The sequence below is a fragment of the Amblyomma americanum genome, chromosome 1, assembly GCF_052857255.1.
Source record: "Amblyomma americanum isolate KBUSLIRL-KWMA chromosome 1, ASM5285725v1, whole genome shotgun sequence".
Taxonomy (NCBI): domain Eukaryota; kingdom Metazoa; phylum Arthropoda; class Arachnida; order Ixodida; family Ixodidae; genus Amblyomma; species Amblyomma americanum.
The window spans coordinates 147,393,894-147,415,357 of NC_135497.1; the positions used below are offsets into that span (position 1 = coordinate 147,393,894).

Below are 21,464 nucleotides of genomic sequence, written 5' to 3' on the forward strand. Positions count from 1 at the left end.
GAAAACTTTTTTACTTATATGATACGCACGCAGCCTCATAGTTAAGTAACATTAATAATTAAAATAAATAAAAACAGTGGCTGGTAACATTTTATATTTGTGCACTTTATGTTTGTGTTTTTTAGCTTTTTTTATGCGTCACAGTTTCGGTGCGCGACTACGGCGGCGATATATTTCGACTTTCGAGGGCAGCCGGCTCGTGCTGTGTATGTTATGGCTGCATTGCTGGCCCGTAAGGTAGTACTCGAAAATTATGTTGCAAAGCCTGCCGTCGTTTGGCGCAGAGGCCTGCGAGGTTAGTAAGTGATAGATGCGTTGCTTGCGTGGTGCCTGCAAACAATGAAAGTGTGAACCGTTCTGGCTTAGTAAACGCTTGCGCTCAGTGCCCTTCGTGACAGTGCAGTCCATCGCTTCCTGAAGAGGCCACTCCGGCGTTCACTGGAACAAAACTGCCGAAAGTATGGAAGAAATGGACTGTGTTGACCCTATTGCGCGAGCAGTGGAGTTCCTAAACTCGCAGAAGTATAACGAAGCGAAAGCTTTCCTATCCGAGGTTGCTCCGGACGTCATATTTACTCATGGATGGGACCTCGTTTTGCCTGTTCTGACTGCAATGGAAAAAGAGATCGACGCAAAGTGTGACGTGAACGTCTGTCTTTGTAAAGAACTGCTTGAAGTGATAGGGTCTCGTGGCAAGCCTAAAGAAGTTCTAATTTCTTTGCTAGAGCATCTGCAGTTGGTTAAATCCAGCGCAGGGTTACACGCGGTTCTCCAGTGCTTTCAAAAATTGCTACAAGGTCCTTTAGGGAACAAGCTGAAGTTCTTGGATATGATTTTAGATTCTCTGTACATTCATTTAAAACGGCTGTCAGCCTCTGTTGCCAAAAATTCTGGGGAGCAGACATCTGACGACGTCAGCACGGAAACGCCGGAGAGTCAGAATCTTGGCTGCTGCTTGAATGCCATGGCCGACTTTTTCTCTGAAGTTACGCGTGGCTGCGATCTTCAAAAGGAATCGCGGCTGGTCGAGGACCCTCGTACAGAAAACGAGCTGTTCTTGAAGTACCTGATGCTGTTTCTCGGCGAGGTCGGTGTTTTGGATCTCCAAAGGCATCCTGATACATCACCGAATTTTGCTCACCTTTCAGCCGAAAGGCTTGTAAGCCATATAAGCAGCCGGTCCACAGATCTGATAAAGTTGTGTATTTCAGGAGAGGAGACACGACAATGCAAGGAAAAATCAAGTGATGCTGAAGACACCGAGAAAGACCTCCCAGAACCTGTGTCACCCATCTGTCGGGCAGTCTTAGCCTGGTCGATATTTGTTGAAAATTTTGAGCAGGACAATGTGCCATGTGTTTATGCAAGTCGATATGTATTTGAATATAACTTGCAGAATATCATGATTCTTTTAACTCACAGTTCAGGACACGTCGTCGTTAAGGGAGTTGCACTATGTGCCAATATGGTGTCTCGTCTCAATCACGGAGAGTTCTCTTCCTTAGACTTGGATAACAGCAACTTGATGTCACTTTTGCGCTGCCTGGGCAAGGTAATGATTTACAGTTGTTCAAGTAAAGCTCGGAAAGCTGCTCTGAGTGTTTTAGTTGACTACATCAAGTGTTTCAAATATGAGGCCAGATATATCCTCTACTGCCGAATGCTGCAAGTGGAAAAGCATGCTGGGTTGCATGGCTTATTGATAGACCTCTACCGCCAGGACATGCATGCCACTTTAAAAAGAAGCAATCAGGATGATACCTTCTTGGGAGTCAATTTTGTTGAGTTCCTCAAGATTGTTGTGTCGAACTTCTCATCACAAAACCTGACAGACATTCTTGATGACAGTGACTCTGTGTTGGCAGTGCTCAATCTTCTGCGCTACTTTGCCTTTGTGATGCCGCACCAGGGACAGATATGTGCTAAGGCAACCCAATCTGTGTGTGAAATTGCAGAGAACTACACGAAACAGGTGAAAAAATCCTTGGATCAAACAAGAATTCAATACAAAGCTGAATTGGAGCACAGCAAAGAAGAGGTCAAAAGTGGCAAGAACCCCAAGGACAGTTTGTTTCCAAGTTTACCTCCAGAGCAAGAAGCTGATGTTCTTAAAACTGCACTGACTCGGCTAGACCTTGTGGAAAGTGTGCTAGTTCTTGCAGTTGATAGTCTTGGTCACTGTGCCAATCAGTTACTACAGTAAATATTGTTTTCTTCAACTGTTGACTCTCGAGAGTGGCCATTTGGATAACACTAAAAAATGTTATGCTCACTGTTGGCTGTTGATTTTTTGTGTGGTGCTATATTTTGGCACTGATTTTGGCTTCATCGTTGCTTATGATATTCTTGATGTTGGTATTGTAAAAATTGATGTTAAAGGTTTACCACTATTTTTTGTTAACTGATGTTGAATGTTCCAGTTCATGCCAGGGTTCACAGCTGCTATTTATGTTCATGTTTTACTGCCTTTTTTTTTCTGCAGTAAGGTACCGAAAGTGTTCCTAGACTGCTTTCTTTTGTATCCTTTTTCTTGGCAGCTGACCACATCAGATGTGTTGCAAAGAAAGATACTACACTAGGTGGACAAGAACAAAAGGCCGGCATCAGTGATTTAATTTCTGGACAAGCTGGTGATGTCAAAAACAGCATTCTCAGGTCTGCTCTCGACTTCATTCCTCAACATGGCTGGACTTTGAAGAGCATTGCAGCTGGTAAGACAAGCAGGCTTAGAATGCTGCATTTGCTGTCATGTTGCAAAAAATGTGCAAATGGCTGTAATTAATGCACAAAAAAAAATTCTGTTCCAAGGTGCCAGCTCCTTGGGGCTCTCCAGTGTTGCACACGGTCTTTTTCCTGGTGGGAGCCTCGATTTGATTACATATTTCTACCTGTCTTCAAATGATGAATTGGAACATCAACTTGCTGGTATTGCCCAAAAAAGTGACCGCAGGTTAGGTCTCGTAATTACTCGTTTTACCCTTATTTACCCTTTTCCTTCTTAATGTTGCTTCATATGTTGATTTTTTTCGTGCACAGAGCTGTAACCAAAGAAAAGTCTGCATTCATCCAAGATGCTGTTTGGAAAAGACTCTTACTTCTTGAGCCGTATAAGGACACGTGGGTCCAGGTGCATACAATTTCTTTACTGTGATTAATCTGAGGCTTGTTCAAGTGGTAAAGGTACCTGCACTTTTTGCACCTTGCAACAGGCACTTGGAATCTTAGCTCTGCCTCAGAATGTCCCAGTTGCAGTGTCCAACCTGGGAGACCTGTTGAATATCATCTGGTACCACGCAGGGGACATGTCAACTGACGTAAGCATACCAAGTATCTAAAGTGTACAGGTGCCTTGTGTCATGTGGATTATAGCTGAGTGGAAGCTGAACCATGATTTATCAGCTTCTTGGAGAAAACTTTCTGCTTTTACAATTTGCTTGCTTACAGATGAGTTGGTACTCGAAAAGAGCTGTTCTAGCTGCACTCTACCAGAGTTCTGAGCTTGTATTTCTGCAAGATAAATCTTTCGACAATGCTCAGACACAGGAGTTTCTCAACAGGCGTATCAAAGAACTTGCTGCTTTTAGCAGCTGTGTGGAACAGGTGCGTGCAAAATTGAGTGGCACAGATTTTTCACATTGCTTAGTAGCACAAATGGTTTTTCGAATATTTAGCTGGCACTCGCAACAAACTTCTGGAAATATTTTTCAAGGTAGCTGTTGATTGATTTTCAGCCCTTTTAATGCCTTAAACAACTGTGTGGCTATGTGGCTGCACCAAGGCGAATGCTAATAGCTGTTGCACTTAGGCAAGTTGTGCGATGAGGATGCTAAGTCTGTTGTGTCTTCATAAATGCTAGGTGAAACAAGCCACTGGCACTGCAAAAGATGTAGCAGAGCTGGGTTTCTCTACGGTAAGTTTTCATCCTATAGCATTTATGCATTATAGTGGCAGGCACAAGGATCCTTTGAGCTGTGTGAGCGCTATTCACTGCTCCTTGTTTTGCAGTGCATAATATGCACAGTGCCGTCGTGGTAGCTCAGTGGCTATGGTACTCGGTTACTGACCCAAAAGATGGCGATCGCATTTCGATAAAGGTGAAATGCTAGAAAGCCGTGTATTGTGCGATGTTTGTGCATGTTGAAAGAACCCCAGGTGGGCGAAATTATTCAGAGCCCTACACTATGTCGTTCTTTGTGGCCTGAGTCACTTTGGGATGTTAAACTCCATAGAACCATATAACTAAACCATAATATGCACAACTTGCATGAAGTTAAAAAGGGTTGAACTATGTCATAATACTTTTAGAGAAGGCAAGTATATTACAATCGTAAGAAATTTGAGCACGCAGTGTTTGACTCTGCTCGTATGCCCTTTCCTCTCGTCTTTACAACTGTCCACATACCAGCACCACTTGACTCTGCTTTTGTGTAAATATAGCATGGACTTAAGACGCCACTGTTTTGTGCGCAAATATGGCCATTCTCTACCTAACTGGAACTTGCCCAATTTTTGCATATTTTGGTGCTCAGCAGCATAGGCTAGTTTTTGCAAAGGAGCCGTTTTTAACCTTAATGCAATATCAGGGTGGGTTTTCAATTTTGCTGTGAAATTTACTTTTGCATGTGCCTGTTAATGTCGTGTTCTGGTAATTTTTTCTCTTACCTTTTTTTTCCCCACAGATAAAGAATGTTCTGGGCATTAACACTTGGTGACAAAAAGATTTCAACTTTGTGATTTGGATGAATAATCTCTTGAAGGAAATAAATTTGAACAAACTTAGTGCACATCACGACTAATGTATCATTGCTTCCATTTCAAGGTGCAAGATTACGGGGTTACAGCCCAAACATGGCTGCTACATTTTAATTGATGCACAGTTTGAAAATTATCTTTCTCTGCGTAGTGGCTGCTAGTCTCTAAAATTCAATCTAAGGCACTTTGCATAAAATCTTCATATAATATTTTTACATTATTTTATTCACACATACTGTACTTACTTCCATGCCCGTAGAGGAGAGTATAATTTTACAGCTACCAACAACCTGCAAATAAGTCCAGACTTGAGCGGCAAACAGTAGTACACTGTTTTCCACAGTATAAAAAAAATTACTGCTGCTGTGGTGGCTCAGTGGTTATAGTGCTCGGGTGCTGGCCCGAAAGATGCAGGTTCGATCCCGGCTGCAGCGGTTGCATTTCAATGGAGGTGAAATGCTAGAGGCCTGTGTACTGTGCAATGTTAATGCTTGTTAAAGAACCCCAGGTGGTCGAAATTATTCCAGAGCCCTCCACTACGGGCACCTCTTTCTCCTTTGTTATTTCATTCCCTCTTTTATCCCTTCCCTTACGGCGTGGTTCAGGTGTCATAGCCCGAGTCACTTTGGGACGTTAAACCCCGTAAACTCCATAAATGAATGTAATGTACAACGGTAGCTGTTTGGGCGAGGTGGCTGCTCATGACGATAACTGTAACGCTCGTAACGCAGGACCACACGAAGAGGACACCACATGTGCTAACTTGCTGCGTGATAGGACTGTGGGAAGATAAGTTCATGTTCTTGGTGTTGCAAAACCTGTACGTATAACTGAGATGGAAAGAAACATGAACAACGTGGCACCTACACGTTCTCCTGTTTGAGCTTCTTTTGATCATGTTTTTACCTAGGTGGTAAGAAAAGCACGTTAGAGTCGTCCTAGAATGCATCACGGACGAGTGTAGCATCTTTTTGCTACCACCAATGTAAAAGCGTACTGAAAAGAAATGCAAACAGCAGAGTGCGTAGCCGCTGCTCTGTTTGCGTTTTCTTCCATCACGACAGTACGTTGTATAAAAATCAGTTGAAAGTCAGCGCATGCGGTGCCCTCTTCATTTGGTCCTGTGTTACTGGCACTACACTTATCGTCATCATAGTGTGCAAAGCTGATTTTGAATGCACTCTGCTAATGAAGTGGAGTGCCTTTGGCAAGGGCTGGAGATTATATTAGCATGTTTTTGAGCAGGTCAAATAAACTTCACGTCGCATAGCAGTCTTATTGGAAGCCGCAGCATTTTCTTGACCTTATTGCAGTGAGCTTCCCAATTTATTGCGTTAACAGTGTTGTGTCCAAATACTTTACCTTGTCAGATATGGTCAGTGTGATAACTAATGCGTCAATATATTGAAGTCCGTTTTTCTAAAATGAGGGTGTGGTATCCCAGGTTTATATAGAATTCAGTTTCATGCTTCATGCATTATTCTTGTGTAGATCTCACGAAGTCAACCATCTTGCAAGTGTAATTATGCAGTTTGAGTTCAAACTTTGGAGGCAAATATCTTGCACCATGCACGTTAGAAGTCTACTAGACGTGGAAGTCTAGGAACGCAACTGGTTCAAACACTAAAATATGCACACTAGCTGCAGTAGCTAAACATTTTATTAATTGATGTTGGTTAATTAGTAGGTTGACAATTCTCTTCTCACTTTGTGCCCACTCGGTCATGTAATCTCCATAAAATGAAAATTGGTTTTGAGGAAAGGACATGACTCAGTAGCTGTCTCATATCAGTGGACACCAAAAACCACGTCTAAGGGAAGGGATAAAAGAGGGAGTGAAAGAAGAAAGAAGTGCTGTAGTGGAGGCCTCCAGAATAATTTTGACCACCTGAGGATCTTTAGCGTGCATGACATTGCACAGCACATGGGCGCCTTTTGCATTTCACCTCCATCGAAACATGGCCGCCGCGGTCGGGTTTGAACCCGGGCACTCCGGCTCAGTAGACGAGCGCCTTAACGAATGAGCCACCGCAGCAGGTAATCTCCATGCCAAATCAGCTTTTGTGTACTGCTCATTGTTTTTAAAAAATCCAGAAAATTTCAAGCCAAAACCCAGGTTTAGGTACCAAAATCATTTCTGTGCATTGCCATTCTTCAAGAACAGGATTAAGTGATGTCGTTTGCTTCATTTCTGCTTTTGGATTTATTCCATTGCATTTGTAATCCCCTTCACTGTTGTCCCAGAAGGCACTGTACGTAGCAAAGAAAATAAATTTTACACAAGTTCTCTGATACATGGATGTGTGCCTCCGCAAGAAGGCATTCGTAATAAGGTCAGAACCATGTTTTCTTCAAATACAGATTTCGTAAGAGGTAAAAATTTGTTCTGAAATTATAATTATTTTTATCATGAGGCAGTTAGTAATGCAGAGTGACAAAGAATTGGAGACTATTCTGGAAAGTACAGACAAAAAAAAGGACTAATTCATTGAGAATGATATCAGAGCTATCTACGGCTGTGTTCAAAATTCTGATTTGTAAAACAGGCGTCGTGTTGTTTTGGTGAACAAAGCCAAAATTTGTGTATTTTAACTTGGACATTGTGACTAATAACCACTGTCTTAACCACTCAAGATTTTTCTACCAACCATTGATTTATCACAGTTCTCAATTCATTTGTTTTATTTTTAAATTCTTTTTTATGTGTAAGCCATATGCTCAATTGATTTCTCCTTATAAAAAATATAATTAGCCCAAAGTACTGCAAAAATACACGATGAAGGAAGGGGACGTTGCAAAGCAGTACCACTGACTGTACTAGCAAGTGAACATTTACTGAAACACCGCCGCAGCTTTTAAACATAAAGCCCACATGTGCACCGCAAAACCATGAGGCAGGGCATTTCATCTTCATTTGCGATTTCACCTCCTCATGGTTGTATAGTGGTGCATATGTGCACTTGACATGTAAAAGCTGCTTCAATAAATGTTCTGTTGACAGTACTGCTTTGTGCCATCTCATTTCTTCATCCTGCATTTTTTGTGGTTCTTTGGGCCTCTTATATCTCACCAACTGGCCTGCAGTCATACACTTCTGAAAATGCTTTTCACACAAAGTTTAAGTTTTTGTAGAGCATCATCACATTTGTGTATCACTAATTGCCAGAAAATGGGAAAAAAGAAGGTTTTTTTAAGAGTTTGAGACGTTATCGGCATACTCGTGCTCCAAGCTTGGATAATATGTCCAACAATATGTGACCAAGAGAAGATATCACAACCAAAAGACGCGAGAGATATTTCAACATTCAATGTCATATTTACTCACATAATGGACACACACACATAATTAAGCCATTCCCACTTTTGTCACGGCAAATTTTTTTTTAACCTCGTAAAAAAAACATGCACCTGACCGTCAAGGCCAAGTTCACAGCTTGTTTGCGTTATCTCGCCGCGGTTGGCCAGCGTCATTGACTATCACAGAATCATTGATCACACTGTGATACAGAAAACACCTTTAGAACCGAACAATGCTAAATACTAGCAACACAAACACAGGTAACGCTGGGGCACAACTTATCGATCGCGTGCTTTTGTTGATACTGGCTGGATGGACAAGCAGGCAGAGGCGTACAGGCGGGCGGGCAGACAGATGGACAGAACAATGATATGAAATTTCAACTCTTACAAGAAAACCTGTCGAAACATTTTTTCCCCCACGTATTGAACCTTCCCCCAAGTTGATGTGAACTTTTTGGAAAAAAAGTGGGTTCATTATACGAGCAAATACGGTATAAGCATGATGGGAAGCCTGCATCTGTGAGCCATTCAATTATTTACATAAAAAGGGCTTGGCCCATTCTGTATTTGCTTCATCCTCTGTTTTTTCCATGTGGTGGCTTATGCAGTACTTCAAGTATCACAAGCCAAGAGCTCAAAAACACTAGTCTGTTTTGCTGGACTAAAATTTGAATGGTGTTTTTGGCAGTTGTACAAAGCAAGATGGAGTGATCCAGTTCCTTTTAACATTATTAATTACAAATAACAACATCTGGAGGAATTAGATTACACAATGTGAATAACCAACTTTTGGCCCATCTTGGATATACATATGAGTTTTTTAAAAAGCTGTGGAGCATCAGCAGAAACCACGAGTGGTACACTTAGTGAAATAGCAATGTTGTATGAATGTTTCTTCCATGCTCTGAACAAAGCAGTTAAATCTATGGAGGAGCACAAGACAATGGACACTCTCGCACGACGATCGCAATCTTGGCTGTATGCTCTTACGGCTGGTGCGGAAGCACTGCCAAACGCAAAATGCTCAAAATATGTGTACTCTTACTGTGGAGATATAACATTTTGCTTACTGCTTCCATAGCACAAAAACCATGTTTACAGTGAAATGGCAAAACCATTTGCATATTTTTTTCATGCCCTACAGCTTTCTTATTGGCACTATTCACACATCCTCAGAGGCTGAGAAATTATTAGGTAATTTCAAATAATTAGTTTGCTTATCATTAAGTGAAGAATTTTCTGCCTGCTGTATGTGGCCATCAACAGCATTACTTCCATCCACTGCAACAAAATGTACCTTTCGTTTAACCCTCGACAGTGTGGAGCACCTTGTACAGGATCGTCCACTTCCAGCTAGAATGTGCGAGTTGTGTGGCTGCGCGCTTTGGCGTCTGACACCATCACGCATCAAAGCAAAGTGACGCAGGCGTAGAAGGGCCTGGTGCTTGTCGTCATCTGCAACTTCTTTTTGATGCACACCTGCAACGAACACACTGGCGCTCTGAAGAGCACATCCACGTGTGTCACCTGTTCAAGCTAGGAGTGGACGACCCTGTACATGTCCAACTGTCATGATCAGCAGTAGCTATGGTTGCTAGTAGTCATATACATTTTCTGCTTTCATTTGCCCCGCCACTGTTTTTTTTTTTTGTCAGAATCAATTTGTTGGACTTTGAGCTCAAGAAAACTAGAGTTCGATGTTGCTCCAGGGAGCAGCTTGTTCATAGTTCTTGCAAATTAAATGGTTTAACTTGGCATTGTAATTATGTTAGGCGACATGTTGCACGATTAAAATAAGTGTGTGGTTTAGTGTCTTAAATTTGTCTAAACATGCCTTATGCTCCAAGATGTGGAAGTGTTCAAACTAGCGCAGTGCTTGAAAGCTAGTTTTATTTCAAACCAAGGCAGATGGTGGTAACAAAAAAAGCTTGTAAGCTGATCACTGCGCAAGAGTAAACCTTGTTACCCTGTCATATGTAAAGCAGGGGAGCGTTCTTACTGAAAGTTTTGGAAGTTAGAAACAGTTCAAACTGACAACACAGGGCCTTTTAGGTCTCTCTTCAGTGATTTTAGCATATTCAGGCCATTCACAACAAAAAAAAAAAAGTGGGGGAGAAGGCCGAAGCTACTTTCAAGCAGCACATATGCCTAGTCACAGACATCGGAAACTTAACTTTGCCTCTTTTTTTGTAGCATGTTAGTTGGCAAAGACATTGTAACCATCCAATTCTGCACACAGCCTTTTCCAGGAAGCACTCTGCTATGCATTTTTTTCATTACCGACTTGTTCAAAAAGCCCAGTGTATGTTCGCACCAGGCTCTCACTACCACTGCCTAAACAGTTATAGTATAGACACTGCTCAATGGAAATACGACTGCAAAAAATGTCCTCAAAGAGCAAGAAATTCCATCAGTGTTGAGCAGTTTTCACGGATGTTCATCCGTTTGGGGCACTGGCCTGCACCAACCGTGCAGCAGACCTCCGAGGAAATCAGCATCACATATGGGATGTACAAACGAGACACGTGAACCAGTGGAAGCACGTGAGTCTGTTGGACACTCTTTGCTCATGAAAATCAAGACATGAATGGTTCTGGGTTAACAGCAGTGTATTTCTGCTTTTAAGTGGCTTGAATTCCTTTGCTTTTTCTCTTGTTAATGAATATGCATTCAGAATTTTTGCATGCAGCCCCAAGTATTGAATAGAACATTTGTCAATGCTAGGCTGTCGGAGTGCTCACAAACGTACAAGGCACTGCTAGCACTTGGCAGTCCACTGCGACCACTAATGAATTACTACACATTTTGACTGTGACTCAAAAACCAATCGAACAAGAAGAGAAAGTCGCAATAGTATTAATATTCAATCTACTGCCATCCATACTGGAGCACCCGCCGTGGTGGCTCAGTGGTTAGGACACTCGGCTACTGATCCGGAGTTCCCGGGTTCGAACCCAACTGCAGTGGCTGCGTTTTTATAGAGGCAAAATGCTAAGGTGCCCGTGTGCTGTGCGATGTCAGTGCACGTTAAAGATCCCCAGGTGGTCAAAATTATTCCGGAGCCCTCCACTACGGCACCTCTTCTTCCTTTCTTTTTTCACTCCCTCCGTTATCCCTTCCCTTACGGCGCTGTTCAGGTGTCCAACGAGATATGAGACAGATATTGCACTATTTCCTTTCCCCAAAAACCAATTATTATTATTATGCTGGAGCATGTTAATGTCAACAACACACACACTTCTGAGAGTTAGCTCAGCTTTTCCATCAATAGCAGTGCAGTGAGACATGTCTTTCGTGAAATGGGAGAGAAAGAAATTGAAAGGCTTGCACCCAGCAACTGTTGATGCCATTCTGAGAAGCCTTCGCTTAAATGCTTCCCAAACTGCTTAAACACTTCCATTGCTCAATTATGGCGAGGGAGATGTTACTAGTTGCCAGCTGTCATTCACCAACGATCTGTTCTGTGCATGTACAATGCACAATGATACAGTGCACCAACTTATAGTTTTGTCTCCTGGCTCATCTCAAAGATTTTCATTCCAAAAATGGTGTATTTGGCTGCTAAACATCTTGGAATGCAACCTAAAAGGCAATGCACATTCAGAGGGGAATGGTAAACGATTTGAGAGCAGGTAATTGTTGGTTAAGTGGGGGAGGAAGGACAAGTGAAAAATTGATTTCAAGCGAGTAGTTTAAATGACAATTTTTGCTCAAAAGCATCTCAGAATGCAACCTAAAAGAGAACACACAGAGGCTAATAAAGGATTAGCATGGTTAACACTTCTCTAAAAAAAAAGACAAGAAAAAATAACCATTGCGGAGTACCGTCCAGTAGTGGGGGAATGAAGTCTACCCAAGATAGAAAACTCTTAAGACTACTACTTTTGTAAAATATGCAGGTCAGTCTGTTCAGCTCTTTTCAAGTAATAAAAATTCAGCATTATTTGCAGGTACCCTTCATAGCCACAAGATTTGCATTGTCAGAAAGGCTGGCAGCTTGCTACTGGTACTAAAATTTAGAGCACCACCAGTGTTGATCTCACAACCTGTGTCTGCAGATTTGAAGGCAGCCAAGAGTCACTGAAACCAAGGAAAGCATAGTGAAATATATTTTTTAAATTTCAGGTGTTAATCAATTGGGAAACTATGGTAGGATACAACTTTAAAAAGCAGTTAACACTGTGCCACAGTCTGCGGCATCTAGTATTACTCCGCTAGTCAATGACAACAGTAAACGAAATCAGCTTTTTAATGTTTCACTTCATTAAACGAGCCAGTTATCAAAATTCTAGAGCTTATGATTTTTTTTCTTGTGATCTGCTCCTTGTTTAGGTAACAAGAAAAGTTTTAACAACGCACTACTTTTGTGTCGTGGAGGAATTCTGTGCGGCGGCCCTGAATGTGGGCAGAGCTTCACTGCAGACTTAAGTTGTATCCGACTATAATGGTGCAAATGTTTAATGGCTTAAAAATATTTTATTAGAAAATAGAAAACAACCACTTGCTACTGGTGGGATCCAAACCCACAACCTCAAATTTCATGTGCGATGTTCTATGTACTGAGCTATGCCAGCCGCTGTCCAATCTTCTGTTTTCGGGGTATTTATGTTGCATATAACCTAGCCTTGAAACTGTTCACCAGCGCCACCTTCATCCAGTGGCATGGGCAATCTTGCAGCACGCACGTTTGAAAAGATTTTGTAAAATGATGTGGCACCATTTCTTATTGAGATGAGCTTGTTAAGCATAATTACAAAATGCATTAACATGCTGCATAACGCAAATAAACAGAGAAAAATGACCCATGTCCTGAACCTTTATTGCAATAATTATATTTTTAGTATTGCAACAAAAATATTACAAAACTGGCTATTTACATTTCCGTGTTTGTTTGTGCAAAAAAAAACTGCTTCTGAGCAAGTTCAGTCCAGTTCGACATAAATGGCGATAAAGAACAGAGTTTCAACAGTGATGTGTTAACTCTGCTTTGCATGAAAAATGACATTCCAATCACCACTTTGCAAATTTATATGCTGCCAAACCAAAAAGCCATAAATTTTTTTTGTCAAACGAAACAGCTAACGTGGTTAAGTATGTCACTACTGCACGCACATGCACAAAACCTAAAAAATTATAATAAAGTTTGTATATCTATGAAGAATCAAGCTTGGTCATTTGTTTCTTTTGCAAACTACAAAATTCAGGCTGAGGCAATGAAAAACAGCAATAGAATCCTGCGGCTATGCAGTCATGAGATGGATCACTTCAACATTTAAATATGCACATTGCACAACAGTTCAAGCACTGACTATTGTTTTTATCACAATAAAGCACGCAACATTGCACACAGGACAGCTTATGACCATCACATGCATGAGCCAAACTTGCATCTTCAGGTTTTCAAACAGCTGCATTTTAGCTATTCTTTGTAGTATAATAGTGCAAATTCCTCTTAGCACAGTTCAACATGGCCCATTAAGGCCAATGTACCACTGCAGTATTTACAATGGATCAAATTTTGTAAAGTATGGAAGTTCACAAATATGGCATGTTTCTGACCTGTCCAATATATCAAACAAGGCCTTGCAAAGAAATAAGCTGCACCTCTGCTAAACAGCACAACTTAATGAGAGGTACATTATGCTATGCCATGCTGTAAATCAACAAGGCCTTGCAAAGAAATAAGCTGCACCTCTGCTGAACAGCACAACTTAATGAGAGGTACATTATGCTATGCCATGCTGTAAATCAACTGTTTTCACAATACGCTGCATGCAAGTAAAAAAAAAAAAGTTGTCGTTCACTATACAAAAATTTTACACATAAAGGTTCTATTTTCAGCACACTTGCAACACATGAAGAGTGCAGCAGTAATTAAATCAATGATATTTTGCAAGCCAAAGCTGCATCTGGGAAACACTGTATACAGTAGTAGAGGACTTCAGATTAGTTTGGACACCTGAGGTCCTTAAATGTGAACAAAAATCTCAGTGCGCCAGCATTTCTGTATTTCACCTCTGTAAAAATGCAGCAGCCACAGCTATAATCGAAACCAAATATTTGTGCGAGAGTGGATCACCATAGATGCTTGGAGCACCATGTAACATGAACTTAGGCTGGACAAAAAAAAAAACTGGTTCAAGTTGCTGAAATGAAGCTGCAGCAGTATTGTTGGCAGTCACAGTGAGCAAGCAGGAGTACTTTTTACATCAAACTATAAGTAGTCAAAACTAACCAATTTTTAAAGTGTCAGAAGCAAGGAAACCACAAATGGCACAATTTCTGAGCAGAAAGTTATACTCCAATTGCTACTTCTACATGAAATCTCACAGGAATAAAAGACAGAAAGGCATTCACATGTGCTTATAGCAACTACGCCAGTGCACTCAACAGATACTATAGTCGGATAAAACTTAAGTCTGCAGTGAAGCTCCGCCCACATTTAGGACCGGTGCACAGAATTCCTCCACAACAAAAAGTAGTCCGTTGTTAAAACTTCTCGTCACCTAAACAAGAAGCTAATCACAAGAAAAAGTTCATAAGATCTAGAATTTTGATACCTGACTTGTTTAGTAAAGTCAAACATTAAAAAGCTGGTTTTGTTTACTTTTGTGACTAGCTAGAGGAGTAATATAGTATGCCGCGGATCGTGGCCCAGTGTTAACAACTGCTGTTTTTTTTAAGTTGTATCCTACTATAGGGGAGCATCACAGGTCACAAGGTGTTCAAATATGCACATGCGTCACTGACATGTGAAAACTTGGATGTCGCATATTTTGTTCATCACAGTGCGAAAAACACTAACACAACACTGCTGTTACAAAAATTATGCCATTTGTTCTTCCTTTTGACACACTACAACTCTCCAATTGAAACATTTCATTTATCTGAAAGGGCCCAAAGTTCATCAATTATACTAATGCTAAGCAAAGACTATTAAATAAAGATACATCTGTTTGCTTTATGCAGTGAACGGCAACATAGCTACAGTTCTAGCGTGGAAACATGTACATTTTTTTTAAAGCCTATGTCTCCCATTACATAACCTCCCAAAAAATCCTACACTGAAAGCCCCATTGACGACGACGCACACACCCTACCGAGAATTCATGAACAATAATATTGAAATAATGCAGTTGAACTACCAAGTCTCATGCTAAATATGAAGCAGCAGTGTCAACTACGCCTCACACTTTAGAAGAACACACCTTTGGACAGGTGTGTGTCCTTTGGTTCTAGTCCCACACAAACTTAAAAATTGCATACAATAAATCAGTTTTAAGTAGTTTGGGCCAGCTGGAACTTACTAAGCTATCTTCTAGCACAAACACAATGCTTAATTTTGCCAACACTATCAATTATTTTGTGCCATACGTTCACAGGGAACAATTTTACTTGCTTACAGCAATTATACACTGTCATATATTTTGCCATGCATTTTATCACCATAATCAGTGCCAGACAAGTTTCATTGAAAAAGCTCAAATGAATGCTGCTGTAATGTAGTAAATGGCAAAACACAATGAAAATCTCTGCATAAGAGAAGGTAACAGACAAGTGCATGGCTTGAGGTATCACATGCAACAATGGACAAGATATGCACCCGAAGGACACACAACAGGGCTGTACTTATTGACAAATTAACTGCAATATCCTAAATCATGACAAAGTCAGCATAGAAGGAAATGTACAGGACTGTAAATCAGTGCAAATGAAATGAAACTATAAGAATGTACGTTTGCCCCATCTTGTGCATTTCATTTGTGCTGATATTGTGCAGGAGGCCAACTGACCCAGCTCAAAACTATCCTAATCCCAACTCATTGCCTCATTTCTTAGGATGCCTGCAATTAACTAATAAGACTGGAGTGCATAGTGTACTGATGTCCAAAATAAGAAACAAAGCACAAAATATGGGACACATTACAAACATCTGCACTTCCTAAAACCACTGCTTGTCCCCACTGAACCCATTAAAAGTCTTCACTTAATAATTTAAAAGTGGTGCTGAGAGCTACTTCTTGCATGCCCTCTTGTCAGTCTGGCAATGGGGCTATACCAGTACGACTTGCCAGGCAGTTGATTATTCAGATCATTTCGGTAGCTATGGAGTGAAAAAAAAAAAACCTGCACAACTTTTTTAAGTTCTACCCAAATGTAGTGGAGAGCTGAAATAATGTGCAAGCATGCCAAAGCATGCATATGAGCATGGACTGTGCATGCGCTCTCATAACAAAAAAGTTAGGCAGCCATAAGGTCCAAAGATAAGCAGTAACACTGCGGCCATTGTGCGCTACATCCACAGCTAGGTCCATTCCAATGGCTGGCAACATATTGGCTCTTATAAAATTGGCATTGTAGAAAAAGCTTGTGTTGGTGATGGGCAAGGGCACAAGATATTAGTTACTTTTCTCATCAATATCTACATGGTCCATTCCAAATATTAAGGGAGGTTTGATTTCCCATCTCCATTTTAGTCAACATTCAGAAGCATACAATTGTGCAGTCGCTCCTTTGCTTCTCATTACAACAGATCGCCACTGATGGAAAATTTTGCAAGTTGGTCAACATTCCAATCTATACACTGCCAGCTGCAGCAAAACCACTACTGCTTCTGGAACACTGCAGTATTTTACTTAGTCTAATGTTCGATAGAATACCATCTGGTCACGATGAAGCATTACAACAGGGCAAAGATTGGGTCACTGACTAAGTCAAAAACAAACAAAAATGACGTTTCGGGTCCCAAATGGGACCCTTGTTCGCGAGAAGACTGTCTCAGAAAAAGGGGGTGGCTTATATAGCCTTCAGGATTCTTCATAATCTTTTCCCATAAATATGATGAGGTGTGCCTTGATTCTTGTTTAATGTGTCTGGCATCGCCTGGATGATTAAGGACTCCAGATGCAGTCTTGTTACAGTGTTTCTTTCTGTTGCCACGATTGCTGCCTTATCTTGCAGCCAGTGGTCTGCACAAGTTCCGCAATCGCATTCTTTGATCAGCGGTTGTTCCTGACATTGCCTTGATGATCTTTGATGCACTGTTGGAAGTTCCCGGTTTCCCTGATATAGACGGAGGGGCAGCCATTGCATGAGATTCGATAAACCACACCCTAGCTCAACCACAGAACATTTTTTGGGCAGGTTCCACCAGTAGCAAAAACTCCCACGCCAAGAACTCTTCGTCCATAGTGGGCACAAGGCCATGCAGCAACACACCGATCACAGTTACTCCGGATTTTCAAAACTTGAGGCGACAAGGAGGATTTTGGCAAATGCTTTCAAGCTTATGTGACAAAATTAATGCAGCCATTTCACCAAGAAACGCATGCATTTTACCACAGCTACAGGTGCATTAATTAGCCCGGGGACTTGCAACAGATGGTGGACTGCAGTAACTGATACATTGACAACAGATGGGGCATGCCAAGAATGCACATAAAAGAATGCCTACAGTGCAAATGTGTAGTACTACTGACAGTACTAGGGCACTGCTGAGGTTCCAATCAGCTTGTGTCACGGCACTCGCAACAGAAATTACAAACGTTTAATAGCTTACCGGCACACACACGATAATTATAACATGCCAATAAAGGTAACAATTAAATTAAACAAGAGTTCTCTAAACATTAGCACTGTGCAACCATGCCAACATTACATGGCAGGTGCTTTCTCATGGCATACAGCAGATGGAAAAGCACACAAGAAATGAAGGAGAGCTTGCTTTGCAGTCTGTTTCCAAGTGCTACATCAGCACAGCATGCTGCAACTTGGTCTAAATGTTCGTGCTGAAATATTCAATGTGCCGAATGTGTTAACCCCATACACTCAAAGAGGGGTGGTGGGGGGGTTAAGGTCCCTTTCATCCATTGTGCACAGCGGATAGACATGTCAAAATAAAATGCGCTAGTGGTTATCCTCAAATTCTAATGGCAGGGGTTCTTATGAAGAGCTCTATATGCTTATCTAACAATGGTAGTAAAAAGACTATATGAGGTTTTCTGTGGGAAGAATGCCCACAAGTTTAATTGGAACAAGGCACTTTATCTCTCACAGCACATCCTTTTTAAAGTAAGTTGTGTTTGCAAGCACATTCTACACTCCAGTGTAAGCTTCTGCCTAAAACATACAGTTTGCACTGGTAGACAATGAAAGTAAATAAATTTCAGTTTAAAATCTAAAGAAATGTATTGCTGATGGCAATACTGTTAAGTCAGATCTAACCCCAGAACCACATCCAACAAAATATATTTGAAGACAAAAATGTTTATGGCACAACGACAGTACTGAAAAATGGTTACATTCTCACTAAGGAAAAAAAACTGAAGATGTAGCAAGACAAGCCAGTCTATAACAAATGACAACCTTCAACTGAAGACAAAAGCCATTTTGACAAATGGATATGCATAAGCCTTTACCAAATAGCATATCCATATAGATTCTGCTCGGAAAATATGTCAACATGACAGACTGCTTCTAGAAACTACAGAAGTTTCGCCTTATGAAAATTGCACCTGTGCTTTTAAATGGATCATGTCCATTTAAAAATTCTGCAACACATTTTTTGAGCTGAGAAGCATTAGGATTCAGTCTCTACAAGTGCACATAAAAACATGGCATACACAACCCTCAAAGAGTTTATGTCAATGTCCTTCTCTGCTCAACAATGTAGCTCAAGGAGCAACACTACGCACAACAGCAGAAAGAGCTTGCTCTTTGGGCACACTTTTCCACTTTAAACAATATCTAGGGTAACAAACACCACCCATGCAGTGTACCGTAAGTGGCAGTATGCACATGCGCAAGAACTGTTTGAGCTCTCAAACCGCCTACATACCTTTGAAATACAACTACATTGAGCTAAGTCGCTATGCCACACCATAGCGCACAACAGTGACCAGTGCTACGTACTACAAGCAGTCCACAACTGCGTAACAGCACAGTACGCTACCTCCTGGTGCACCAGTAAAAAAACAAAAAACAAATTGGCACCGTTCAGTAGTGGCCCTCTTCAAGGTAACCCTTTATACGAGATGGAAGGGGAAGTCTTTGGATGTGGTCAAAGCGTGTGTACTGTCGGATCACAAAACGGCAAAGGTACTGTAAGGAACGAACATGAGTGAGCCGCGACACAGGCTTGATGAGGCGCACTGGGAACGATGGAACACCAGGGCTCCGGCCCCTTGAGTAGCAAAACACACCAGACTGAGAGTAGTTCATGGACTCTTGGATAAGATCAACAATGCAGGCACGACCCTCTGGCCCAGACTGAGCATAGAAGCTGAACAGGCCATTGCAGTGCTCAATTCTGGTATGCAGAGTTTTGCCATAGGATTTGAACGTAAGGCTCAGCAAGTATCTGTCGTCGGAGCTGTCGCGCACAAGAAATGCGCCATCAGGTTGGTCGGCCAGCTTTTCTTCCGCTTCACTACGTGTAATCGGTCCCCAGTACCAGCCGTGTTTGGATAACTTGAACAATTCTTCACTGAGACTACTGATCCTTGGGTCTTCTCGGCCATCCATTCCCGGGGCAAACACAGAAGCTGTGGCGCCTCGCAAAGCCGGTCGCGGAGGAACCTGGGGCCCTTCCGCAGCTGCAGAAGCTTCGCTGTATCCAGCGCCAGCCGCTGGTTGAGTTGTGCCGTCTGTGTGCGGGCCTGTGCATTTCCACTGAACTTCGGGTGCGGAACTCGAGCAGCTGTGGGAGAAACCACTGGTCGGATGTGACAAACACCAGTTACTGTTTGTAGCTGGAGGCTGCATGCTGCATGCCGTTCGGCGTTGCTCTGAACTAGGCTGGCCGTGATCGGAATGCTCCGTCGTGCCTCCGACAGGTTCTGGCTGTCCCTCACGTACAGATGCTGGCATGCTGCGACGGGGTGCTTCAGACTCTGCGTCCACGCTACTGCACGCACTCTCGCCATTAGAGCCAACACGAGCACGAACGTAATTGTCGTTGGCGTCATTGCGCGCACCTTGGTGCGATTCAGGCGCAGCTAGCGAAGACGACCCTGGGCGATACACGGTTACACCTCTTATCCTAGTACTCGACTCCGGCACTACAGGACACTTTTCTGTTCCACTCTGCACTCCAAGTTTTGTTTTTCTCTTGCGCCAGTGTTCACGCAGCGATTTAAAGAAGTTTGATTTTAGCTTGGACTTTCCTGTCGTCGAAAGGCGTTGACAGTCTTCCAAATCGCTCTCAGTTTTCTCTTGTGCCATGTCGCCATTTGCATTAGTCTGTCCCCTGGTACCGCTAACCGACGGAAATTTACGACGGAGCAGCATTTCCAAATTCGTACTCTACGTTAACCCTGGTTAATCGCATCGACAACACAGGAGTCGAAAGCACCGCCTTCCTTGCTTCAACAGCGTCAACCCTCCCCCGCCCATCTTACAGCCAGCTTCTCCCCCACCACATAAACACATAGTTGTTACCACCACATAAATGCCCCCACACACAGAGAACTAACCAGACAACACGACATCTACGATTTCGACTCCTGCTGGATTCTGCACCGTTTCATGACACTTGCGTAAACCGCAGCTGTAGAGAAGTAACCATGGCGTAGCGTAGGCACTTCTATCTCCTCTTGCTTGTTGACAACGCAACAATGATAATGGCATCACTTTTTTTTTATTCGAGTTAGATTTACCTTGTATTCACGCAAAAATTCAGTAGGGCGGACTTTTTTTTTTTTCTTGCCATGTGACCTGATCGATGGCGCGCGTGATTTGAATCCAGCGGCGTTCCTCCTACACGTGCTCAAAGCAGTAAAGCTAGAAGCCAGCCGAGCACCCCCCCCCCCCCGCCCCCTTTCTTTTTTTTTTAGTACCTAAGCACTAATCCGATGGGTGCCGACCAAGAGCAAAATCGTCCACTGTCTGTTCCGTTGTTTGTTCGCGGTTGGTCTAGCACGAGCGCTACGCGTCCCGCGGCACTGCACGTCATCGTCGTCTTCTACGTAGCAGAAATCCGTGATTTCGCTGATTCGAATAAATATTCTTTGTAGTGTTTTTTTTTTCTATTGAACGTTTTCTCAACTCAGCTTAGCGCAGCACGTGGCAACAACGGTGACGCAACGTCAGGGCTGTGCGTAAAACTTCAACGCAGCCAAGTCTTTTCTTTTTAAGCTAACGTTCTTCATGCGAACCGGGCTGTGAGCACACTGTGCGTGTGTGCGTGGGTGTGTGCGTGGGTGTGTGCGTGTGTGTGGCAGACAAAGGTTAAAGGGACACTGAGGAGAACCCTATCAAATTTTTTTTGTTAGCAATATCTGATAGTTCGGCATTTCATGGCTTTGTTCACGCTTGTCCGGGAGCGAAAGATGCATTTATTTCAAAGAAATTTGGATTCGAAGTTGAAAACTTTTTTCCCGCCGCTCCGATTCAAACTCGAGAACTCTTATGAC

At 42.2% G+C, this 21,464-nt stretch overlaps 3 protein-coding genes across 3 annotated transcripts; 2 read left to right on the forward strand and 1 right to left on the reverse strand.

The window, feature by feature from the left end:
* The first annotated feature begins 143 nt into the window (after positions 1-143).
* Positions 144-4,784, forward strand: Coq9 (ubiquinone biosynthesis protein COQ9, mitochondrial). Its single transcript, XM_077647244.1, has 8 exons — positions 144-295; positions 2,538-2,711; positions 2,809-2,950; positions 3,037-3,127; positions 3,210-3,314; positions 3,445-3,600; positions 3,857-3,910; positions 4,680-4,784. The coding sequence occupies exons 1-8, from the start codon at positions 214-216 to the stop codon at positions 4,710-4,712; spliced, it is 837 nt and encodes a 278-aa protein (XP_077503370.1). The 5' UTR covers positions 144-213; the 3' UTR covers positions 4,713-4,784.
* LOC144113872 (glomulin) lies at positions 328-2,352 on the forward strand. The gene has a single exon (XM_077647241.1). It carries the CDS (start codon positions 461-463, stop codon positions 2,201-2,203), a length of 1,743 nt encoding a protein of 580 aa, XP_077503367.1. The 5' UTR covers positions 328-460; the 3' UTR covers positions 2,204-2,352.
* An 8,073-nt stretch (positions 4,785-12,857) lies between the features above and the next one.
* On the reverse strand, positions 12,858-20,593 carry LOC144113876 (uncharacterized). Its single transcript, XM_077647246.1, has one exon. The coding sequence runs from the start codon at positions 20,338-20,340 to the stop codon at positions 19,048-19,050; it is 1,293 nt and encodes a 430-aa protein (XP_077503372.1). The 5' UTR covers positions 20,341-20,593; the 3' UTR covers positions 12,858-19,047.
* Positions 20,594-21,464: the final 871 nt, after the last annotated feature.

Excerpts from the sequence above, each read along its gene's own strand:
- Coq9 (XM_077647244.1), top strand. The coding sequence starts at position 214 with ATGGCTGCATTGCTGGCCCGTAAGGTAGTACTCGAAAATTATGTTGCA. Across the intron at positions 3,128-3,209 it reads ATAAGGACACGTGGGTCCAG|GCACTTGGAATCTTAGCTCT; the intron begins GTGCATACAATT and ends ACCTTGCAACAG. Across the intron at positions 3,911-4,679 it reads CAGAGCTGGGTTTCTCTACG|ATAAAGAATGTTCTGGGCAT; the intron begins GTAAGTTTTCAT and ends TTTTCCCCACAG.
- LOC144113872 (XM_077647241.1), top strand. The coding sequence starts at position 461 with ATGGAAGAAATGGACTGTGTTGACCCTATTGCGCGAGCAGTGGAGTTC.
- LOC144113876 (XM_077647246.1), bottom strand. The coding sequence starts at position 20,340 with ATGCTGCTCCGTCGTAAATTTCCGTCGGTTAGCGGTACCAGGGGACAG.